At 41.7% G+C, this 10494-nt stretch overlaps 1 protein-coding gene across 1 annotated transcript; it reads right to left on the reverse strand.

Moving 5' to 3' along the window:
- Positions 1 to 911: 911 nt before the first annotated feature.
- Positions 912 to 6167, reverse strand: BNIP3L (BCL2/adenovirus E1B 19kDa interacting protein 3-like). The gene is made up of 5 exons (XM_010130899.1): positions 5974 to 6167; positions 5254 to 5326; positions 3520 to 3623; positions 2583 to 2732; positions 912 to 1391 (listed from the first exon to the last, which is right to left on the reverse strand). Exons 1-5 carry the CDS (start codon positions 6138 to 6140, stop codon positions 1343 to 1345), a joined length of 543 nt encoding a protein of 180 aa, XP_010129201.1. The 5' UTR covers positions 6141 to 6167; the 3' UTR covers positions 912 to 1342.
- Between the last annotated feature and the right edge of the window lie 4327 nt (positions 6168 to 10494).

The following is a 10494-nucleotide window of genomic DNA, read 5'->3' on the forward strand; positions in this document are numbered from 1 at the left end:
AATATATTCATATATATATAAAAAAGAGTATTCTACCCTTCAGAGTCATGCTACATGTTCTGAAATCCAATAAAATCTATTTAACGACCTGACTGTCCCAACGCTATGTAACAATTTGGTACTAAAGCTTCACATTTTGAAAAGAAGTGTCACTGAAGGAGGACAAGGCTTCATGTTCCCTAAGAGATAAAAGGTCAACGACATTAGTGAGAGGTCTATCTAACATGAGACATCACGAGTGACTTTCAGATTCCACATATCCCCAGCGGAGATTGTACAGTAAACAGTGAGCGATAGGAATATTGAAAACTCCTTTGCAGAAGACGTTTCAGAGCTTTACAACTTCCCAATCTTTACGCACCTGCACGATTGTCCCCCTTAAAGAGAAGTCAAACGCTTCACTTTCTGAAACTGCCGTATTATCATAATTGTAAATGGTTCCACAACAAAAAGAATCCTACCCTTTTACACAGAGCCTAACTACACCTACAGCTGCTGGGGTTTTCCTTAATTTCAAACTACTTTTAAAAGGAAAATTTCACATTTAAAATTTTCCCTTAAGAAAACAGGTAAGGAAAAGAAAAGCTTCTTCACATGCAAACAATGCAATTTTTCTAATATCTTCTAGGCATCAGACAGGTTTTCCTACAAGGAATAAGGAGCTGACTTCATAGAAAAGACAAGATTACAACAATTACCTAATATTAAAATATGCTGATGGATTTAGTTATCCTACTTTAAAATTTATGCAGTCTTTGCCTCCTGCAAATCAAAGGGTGTAGCCAATACAAGGGGCCAAGTAAATTCCCCCCCAAGCTGATTTAAACTGTTTTTTATTGCCAGTGATTTCTTAAGTTTATTTCACAACCAGCTTGTTTTTCAGAAGGTTCATTTTCACTCCAATCAGTACGTTTCTTCCAAAGAGACTGTTAATATATCACCATAATACAGTCAACAGTTACACCATGCACAACTGCAATTTAAGTCAGGTTGCACTGAGGAGGCAACAGCATCACTGGAAAATTAAAACTTGCTGGTGGCATTTTGCATTGAGAGAAGCCCTTGCAACATATAGACAGTTGTAAACTCCGTTCAGCAACTCTGACGTGTCTTGCAGGCCAAGAGGCAGGGGAATGGGAGGAGAGAGGGAAAGAATGTGGATAGCGAAACACCTCAACAGAGTTCCAACACAATACTGAATTCCAGAGTTAGCGAAAACCTGGATACGTAAGGAAAGGGTGAAGTCAGGGTCATGCTTAAAATGGTCTCAAGTCAAATGTACTAAATGAGACAGTAACACCTTCACAGGTCATGTGGATTTCCAGGTTTTGCTCTCCGTCTTTCAATAAGTGCTGGCTGAAGGTGTGGTCAGTCTTTTTCCAATGTAGATGCTGAAATGAAAAGCAATAAGGCATATTGAATCTCACAGAAATACTCCCCCTTTTCCAAACAGTCCTCACACACTCAGCCATTCTGATCGGTCTTGAAAGTCTGGAAAGACCTTCCAAGGACTTCACTGCTATGGAGTTACTTCAACAGTGAGGTTTTCAGATGAGCCTACAAGGACTGATGCTGTCAACATCCAGTAAAAGGGGGTTTCTTCTAGTCCCAAGCTCATTTGAAAACCCCAGCCCAAAAGCTTTTGTGGTGTTTGTGGAGTAGCTGACCCGCGGGCTCCTGACCAGCCGAGCAACGCTCCCGGAGTACTACGGTCAAACAAATAAAGTACTGCCTTTAGGGAGGGGCGAGCTTTAAACCACTGAGCCTTGTGGATCCACACAAACACTGGCTACAACAGGTACATCCAGGCAAGATTTAATTCATCACAGAAATACACAATTTTGCTCTAGCACAAGTATCTTATCTGTCATATATTCTATCTTCCTAATTTCTCTGATAGTTTACAAGAATCTAAAGAGACATTGGAACTACAACCCCAAAGCAAATATGAAGCTAAATAAAAAACATATTTTGAGTATGTCTTTGCCCCCATAGAAGAACATAAAATGGATAAACATAACACCAGGATTTAAGCAAGCCGAGAGATTATGCTGGATTACGCAGGCAATGACAACATTGCTGAGCAGGGGCGCAGCTGGTCCTGCAGGACACATCCAGGATTTCACGTACCTTCCTCAACTTTCAGCTGCAACATTAGACACTGAAAATTGCAGATGATGCGCCACACACACAGAACTGTGGACCATTATTTGTTCAAGGTGGGTTTGTAATGGTTAGAACAAGTGGCAGCAGTTTTCCACCTATTCTACTCTCCTTTCCCTAACCCAAAGCACTGAAGTAGATGTGGATAATCAAATGGCACGTGTTGAAATTGCGAAGGTTATATGGTAATTCCTGCATTTTCGATACACGCAACTTGATCTATTCTAGAAACAAAACACATGAGCAGCTGCAAAGTTTTCCTGCAGTTCAAAAAGTGCACCAAATCTCTCTTGAGCAAGGTGCAACAATGCTCCAGTTATGCTAGATAAAGCCCCTTTCAGCAGGCACCTGACATGCAAGAGAAGTGGAAAAGCCAAGCCAGACGCCGAAGTTGAAGTGCGAATTAGGTTAATACTTACCCTAGTCCCAGAGCCAAAACATGAGATATGAACAGAGATGGAATGAAAACCTTAAGAAATTCTGCAGAGAAAATGCCACCTTTTTTCATTGCTCCACTTTTTCTCATACTTAAAGACACTGAACGTTTGGGATGTCTGAAATGAAATTCCCTGAAAGAAGAGGGGGAGGGGGGACAAATTCAACAAGATCTTTCTGTTTCTTTCTCTCTTTTTTTTTTTTTTTTCCCACACAAATGCACAGATCTCTGTAGGAACTTTTTTTTAAGCACAAAGAGCTAGAGATCAAAGCAAGAGATCCCTTACACAGAGTAAGGAATCACAGAGAATAATAGGAGGTATTGTGGAGAGACCACTTACACAGACAGTATAGAGACAAAGGGAGCAGGAGCTGAAGAGAGAGGTAGGTCCGAGAGAGGGAATTTCAGGATGTGATTTGTTAGCAAGAGCCTCATTTTTTGTTCCAAACAGAGATACAGAAGTCTGACAGACTTAGACAGCATCCTCTATTTTAATAAAAATGCTTTGCATTCAAGGATCTCAACGTTTCCCCTTCCGTGGATGAACATTACATATTTTACATAGAAAGAAAAAGAGGTACAGAGAATTTAGGAACTCGCTCAGCATTATTCCATTCAATAAGCCAAAACTAAATCCCATGAATCCCAGCTCCAAGTACCCAGCTCTCCCAATAATTCTAACTTCATCAAGAAACCTTGTAATCAGCTTGCTGTGGATTTATATTACTTTCAATAAAAAGGTAATTCTGTTGCTATTAACATTTTTATACTTTGTTGTTTTGACTTTTTGTAGCATCTCCAAAGAGAAATCTATCCTTATTTGGAGAGCCAGAGTAATTCCACGCAATTGTGACAGTGACTTATGACTCTTCTCTCCTTCACATAAAAGAACATTCACTAAAAAACAGAGTTTAACTCACTTGGGAGGAATGTTTTCAGGCCTACTTGACCAGTCTGACACCCAGTCAGCACTTTTCTTCAAAACTTCCAACTCTTTCTCTCCTTCTACTGCTTCTTCTTCAGACTGAAAATACAGACGGGACTCAGTTAGCTCCTCCTTATGGTGTTAAATTGAGAGTGACCAAACGGTGGTACCTGATAAACAACAAGCGTTCTTGCACTACTGATTATTTACAGAAGATTTTGTTATGGACCTGCAGAAGTCAGTATAATTTTATTGCTATATCCAGGACTTCCACATCATTGCAAGTTGTTAAACTTCAAGTTGATAGCATTTGTTTTAAAGCATACAGGACACGGCCAAAGCACAGGAAGACGGCCAAATAAAAAAGGTTCAAAACCAGCATTTTGACTTTTTGAAAGGCGTTATTAGTCATTCAATATTTATATTACTTGCAATGAGCAGCTTCTAGTGAGTGCGTCCCAGATGCAGTGGGGAAAGGCAAGCACTCACAACAGAGGACTTGATCCAAAGACTTAACATTACATCATTAGTTACAAGTGTTACCATACAGGAAAAAAATAAATCAGAAAGACTAGGGAACACTACTGACTTTGGTACAAACCCCTCCTTCATATTAAAACAATTTCCTGAGCAGCCCTTAGTAAAGCAAGATAAACCACTTACAACATGAAAGTGGGAACCATACCAAAACCAGAAGGAATCAACTATGCCCGTCACAAAAGTGAGATGGCAGATCTACCGACAGCGGTGTTCATCGCTCTGCCTCTGCAGGGCAGAACTGCAGCAGTCCTGCTGTTCGGCCAGGTCTTTGACAAAATTAAATGCAAGGTTTCACTCTTCCAGGAATGCTTTTTATTTATACTGCTGAAGACAGCAAATTCTATTAAACGATCAAACCAAGAGTTCAGCATTAGTCTCCTCTCAGTTTGCATTATGGAGATTACTCACAATCATGTGAGCTGACTATCTGTAGAGCAATAAACCCTGAAATCTTGTGCAGAAAGACAAACATTTCAAAACAAAACAGGTTTGACACGCACCGTGCAAGCAGAGTTAAACGATACGACTGCCACTGCACAGGGCATGTCGCTAGAGAGGGAGCCTCGTTTTTCCCCTCGCTCCAAAGCTACCATCTCTACAAACGACATTTCGGTTCATACAGAATGTAAGCCTAAAGAAGTTCACTGTCTCATGAAAAATAATTGTTCTGGAATGTTTTAATTTAATAAAATCTAATGCTGAAAACAACTCCTTAAAAGAAAATACAATTTAGTTAAACTGACATAAGCGTGAGTGTAGGACAATTATTTCCTGTATCCATCTACAGGGAGGTACTATATAAAGTTGTAAGAAAAAAGACTGAGTTACAACTTGCAAGAACAAAGCACAAGACAGTTAACAGTCTTATCCAACTGACTAAGGGACAACTCAAAATTCTGCATAAACAAAGTTTATATAATTCATTTGCTGGTACTGCAGCTAACAGCCAAGTTTAGGGTCTCTGAATGGAAAAAAAAAAAATCAATCGCTAGCAAGCAACAGTTCAACATATTTCTTTTGGAGATGTAGAATACATAACGTTTTAGACCTTATGACACGACAGAGCTTGCTCTACCCCTCAAGCACTCCCGATACTGATCTATGTAAATACATGATCTACATATACCACTCACAACTTTAAAATATATTTTTTAAGTTAATGTATTGTAAAGGATAATGAAGAAAATACCTGAGAACTACTGTCTTTACTTGTGTGCATTTCCACATCAAAAGTTATCTGTCCATCTTCTTGAGGTGAAGGGCTAAAGAAAAATTGATTTCATTATGTCATTCTGTTATACTACACTCTGTCACCTAAAGAATCATGAGGGTAAACAGCAGCTCAGCTCAATCACTTCCCCAGGTGCTTCTGCACACTGTTCAGGTGACTTACAGGCTATGCTACCCTTTGGACCACAACTATCTGCGTTACAAAGTCTTCCAAACCCCTCATCTTCACAATTTTTTTTTTTCCCTTTTATAATCCTGCCTTTCTCAGCAGGGTTCCTTTGAAGCAAAGCAAGCATTGCCCAGAACTTCCACTGCTACTCAAAAGCTGTAAATCCCTTCCTTCATCTAGGTGACACCACTAGCATTGTGAATTACCCTCTTTTTGTACCACTACAAGTGGAAACATCACATGTCAAAACCCCTTTTAATGACTGGCAAGAATACACAGGCCCCTTGTTAGCCTTACTTTGAATATTAAAAATTTAGTAATCTGCTTAAGAAAGAAATCACCTAGTGCACCTTGACCAAGGAAATGGTTGCCAGTTGCCATGAGCCAGGAAGTTCTTCAGATACTGCAGCACGACAAACCTAAGCCTGAGAAACGGCCTTACCACTCCACTAACAGCTACCAGATAAAACCCGCCATGAACCGCATGCAGGACAGCAAACATTCCTTTACCTGTCACAGTGGGAACTACCTCTTGAACTGCTCTGCCCGGATTCATGCTGGGCGTCCAGGAGAATTTTTTCCATGTCTCCATTGTGGATGGAGGATGATGACGGGACGTGTTCCAGTCCTCCGTTTTTCCCGTTGCCGTTATCGTTGCTGTTGCCATTGCCGTTCATCTGTAACTCCACCCAGGAACCTGTGAGCCAGCCAGATGTCAGCTCGTGAAAAGCAGCAGAACTAAACCCCATCTCCAATTTATCAATTACACACAGAAAAAAACACGAATATGGTGAATTCAGATAACATACAGTGCTGCTGGGAGAAAGCTCATAAACACACGCTGCTGACAAGAGTGGCGTGTTTCTTCCACTTTCATTAACAAAAACACTCCTGAAGTTCTGGTTTGCTGCTACCTACCTCCAGAGCTAGTCAAATAAATCATCCCATCTCTCCTCAACTATTAATACTTTTAGGCCACATTCCTCTCTGCAGTTGGAGGCTTCAATTATCCGGGTATCGCTCAATTACACTAGTCACTCCGCTTCTCGGTTCTACTTCCACGTTCCCTTTTGAAACACTGTTTTCACCCCCTAGCCCCCTACTATACAACTCCCTCAATGCCAATTTTGCATTTTCCTTCTTCCCTCTACTTCCAAAGGCCCTGAGTCAAGCCCCGACCTTCACTTCCCTCAGACAGGCTGCCACTCGCAGGCCTCACTCTCCTCTCTTTGCCCTGTCCTCTACCAAACATCTCCCACTCAATGCCCCCGTAACCAAACTGGGCCATCCCACAACTCCCGCCAGCAGGGGCTGCAGGCTCCTGCATCAGTTTCCTGACACAGCTGGAGCACCAGGCCAACACACAGTTCACCCCAGCTGGATTAGAAGATTTCTCTGCTAATAAGCCAAAATAAAGACCTGAGTAGCCTGAGAAATCCCAAGTTCCCACACGTCATAACAGTTAATAATTTCAGTGCCATAGCTTCAGCCTCTTCTTTTTATTTTTTCCCCCCTCTTCCCCTTTTTTCTTTCCTTAGCCAGGTTTCAGAAATATTGTTAATTCATAAACATACTATTTAAGGTCCTGAGGGGTAAAGATTGAAGTGCCTTCGATGGCTCTATCTGTTCCAAGTCTTTCAACACATTCCCTGTAAAATCACAACTCCAACCTTCTCATTAAGACATTTCGTAAGAATCTTTTGACCTTAGAACCACTTTATTAGCCATGATCTATGACCCCTGAAAGCAAATGCTTCCATGTTTTTTCACGTCTGATTGAATTTTTTATTTTTTTAAAGTTTTGACATCTTCACCATAGAGGTAAAAATATTCAAGAAAGAAACAAAAGTGTAAAGATATGAATATAACAGCTGAAACTACTTTTTAAACACTATTTGTAAATTGTAACACTGATTTCTTGACTTCTAAAATGCACCTTAGAGGGCCTGCACTTATTTTTATAGCGAAGTTCTGGCTCTTGGGAACTGTATCAGTGACTCAGGACAGGATGCATGTCTTAACAAGTTCACCTATTTTCAAACTGATTTTGTGAAGCTGAAACAGAGTCGGACCTTGCTTCCAATTATTAATTACACCATTATACTGACAACCATGGAAGCATCATACTCTTAAGAGCCCTGGTGGTTTACAGCCTGGTTTGCCCAAGCTATATTCACAAACAAGGAATTTAGGGTGTGCACAGGGCTCTTGTGCAGAGTCACACGATATAACCAGCTGGGCTCTCCAGATAATGAAGCGGTAATGGGAAAAGGCAGCTTTTGCTCCAGCTAGTCAGCACGAGCCACAGGGACCGTATCGCTCCAGATTCGTGGTGATTGCTGGTGTCTAAATTTCAAAATAAAAAGGATGCATTGTAAGAACTACATCAGGATGGCAGATGTGCCTTATAGCAACACCATCACAGCGAGAGGCCACAGCTGCAGAAAAGCAGGGCTACTGCACTTAGAAGGCAGTTAGGCCAGAAAGCTGTGTGTTCCCCAAAAACCACACTGGAGTAGAGAGCATTGATGGGGAGAACGACAATGCTCAGGATCTGCAGAGCCAAGTGTTAGTAAACAGCCAGCAGGGAGTGACAATGGGAGAAGAACAGAGGGCAAAAGTGCAAGAGGACCTTTCTCTGACACCAAGCACAGGCGGAGGAAAGCCCAGCAGAAGATGCTCAGAACTGGCTGCTCTAGTAGGGAGCTACTAAACACACCCCCACAGCCCTGAGGATTACACACCAATAAAAACTTCATTAATGGTCATCCCCATCTGACAAAACTTGTCGTTTATCTAAAACACACTGTGGCCATCCTGGGAAGAACGCTCAAATTACACCGTGAGGAGAGATCCCAGCACGCCGAGCAGCAGTTTACATGATGAGCAGCACGTTCTCCAGCTGACCTCACTTCTCGTGAGTCAAAATACGTTCAAGGAAGCGTAATCGGACGTCAAGCTAAAACATGCTACATACTCCCGCTGGCAGTCACAACCGGTTTGGGAGAGGGAGCTGGAGAGCCCTGGGAGTTCCCAGGACTCTGATTAGAAGGAGATAAATCTCTGGTTCTTTTGGAAGATACTCAGGAACATGCTGGAGAATGAATTGCCCAAGTAACAGAGAGTGCTTTTTGGCCCAACCTTTCTTCAGCACTAAGGAAGCTCATTCATGGCCCACATCCAAAGTCTCAATTTCGCCATATTTCCGACTTGACAGCAAAATGGGCAATATGGTAGAATTCTCCCCCTTCACAAACCACGTAACACACACCTTGGGGAAAAAAACTCCAGAGTTCTTTATATGAATGGTAGTTTTCTTCGAAACTGTTTGAATTTTCATCATGCTCTGGGGCTAATTGTTTCACTATGCACTGATACACACTGACGTGAGTTACACATTTTTCCATAACTGGTGAACTGTTTAAACAACGGCAGCTTAACCTGCAGGGGGACGGGGGTCTCCTGTTGTTTATTCACTCTGATTTCACTTGGGTGGGTGGGAGATGTCAAGTGCAATATAAGTTACACACACATAAAAATACCACAAACTTGTAGCTCACAAGAAGTCTCAGTCATGGTCAACTTGAATAGACTAAGAAACATCACTTTTACTATTAAGTGTACCATTAATAATAAAAAAAAAAAAAAAGATAAAAAGAGAGCGAGAAGAAAAGAAAGCTGTTCAGATTCCCATCAGGGTAATTATTAAGCAGATTTTCCATGCCAGAGCTGGAAGGGTTCCCACCTAAGGTGGGATTTCTGCTTTTTGTCAATATGTAACAGAGCTTTATAATAATTAAAACACAGAAAGCATCTAGAATTCCCAGAGAACCCAGCAAAGCACAGGTTCAGTTTTATTCCCAGGTCTTCTGACCTTTGAAGCAAGTGCTAAGGGGTCTCTGAATGAAAGGCCATGAACAAATGACATACAGAATGAAGTGTCTAAGCTCATCAGCTGAAAAGGTTCAGTGAAAAGCTCGTATAAGGCAGAAAATGTACCTATGACACCAAAGCTGTGGCGTGGAGTGGCTGAACAGCTGAAAGCAGCACTAAGCCTGCGTGGAGCCGATGGGTTGTGTTTGGTTTGTTCACAGAGCACAGACTACCAAACATTTCCTCCCCAACCTTGTGCTCACCACCTTCAGTAATCACACGGATCCTACTAAGCCTTTACATGCTGATCCTGCACTAAGATCTACGTGGGCAGATCCTGCACAGGCTTACTGTGCACTTATCCTTTGCTGCTCGATCTTACAGCAGATTAACGTGTCCCAGAGAGTAAGTTAACATACAACCAGAAAAGAAAAAGGAAATAGTAAAATATGGAAGCAAAGATTGCAGTTTCTAAAGGAAGTACTGAGTTAGACACTGAGCTCGTTGCAGTTCTCAGACAGAATTGTATTTAAATTTGCCAACAGCCCTAAATAATGTGCTAAAATACCTCTTTGTCTGAGGTGAAGGTTTTGTAAACTGCCATCGTTATCAGGAGATGTAATGTGACCATAACACAGTAGCAGAGTTATGAAATGGGCATAGCTTATTCTTCTCTAATACAATTCCCACTGAGTTACGAGAGATCAACCAACCAATATATTTCGTAGTCAGCTGAACCTCACCGTAAACCACGAAGGTAACAGTTAATCATTAATGCAATTTATTCACCTCTTCAGCTGCAGCATCCTTAATAACTACAAACAAATGAAAGGACACTGCAGCTGTGTAAAACGAGGGAAAAGCATCTGCCGAGTAAGTAGCAGAGGCCACAGAAAAAACACCGATGTGCCTTACTAGTGTTATCCCAAGAACAAAAGGATGCAGCAGAGCAGCTGATAGAGATGCCGGATACAGAGGAAAATAGCTCACGTCAGTGGTATTGACTCAGCCCCTGAATAAACTCATTCCCACAGTCACGCTCCGCCCCCTACCCTGCTGTATCCCCATCTTAGCTCTTCATACCAGCCGCCGAATAAACTCCGTTTAACCACAAAACAAACCTGCTCCTACCCTCCTCGCCTCGCACCCTGCCACGCT

This window comes from Buceros rhinoceros, unplaced genomic scaffold (assembly GCF_000710305.1).
Source record: "Buceros rhinoceros silvestris isolate BGI_N320 unplaced genomic scaffold, ASM71030v1 scaffold42092, whole genome shotgun sequence".
NCBI classification, from domain to species: Eukaryota; Metazoa; Chordata; class Aves; order Bucerotiformes; family Bucerotidae; genus Buceros; species Buceros rhinoceros.

Excerpts from the sequence above, each read along its gene's own strand:
- BNIP3L (XM_010130899.1), bottom strand. The coding sequence starts at position 6,140 with ATGAACGGCAATGGCAACAGCAACGATAACGGCAACGGGAAAAACGGA. Across the intron at positions 3,624-5,253 it reads GTAAAGACAGTAGTTCTCAG|TCTGAAGAAGAAGCAGTAGA; the intron begins GTATTTTCTTCA and ends CTGTATTTTCAG. Across the intron at positions 2,733-3,519 it reads CCTGAAAACATTCCTCCCAA|GGAATTTCATTTCAGACATC; the intron begins GTGAGTTAAACT and ends CTCTTCTTTCAG.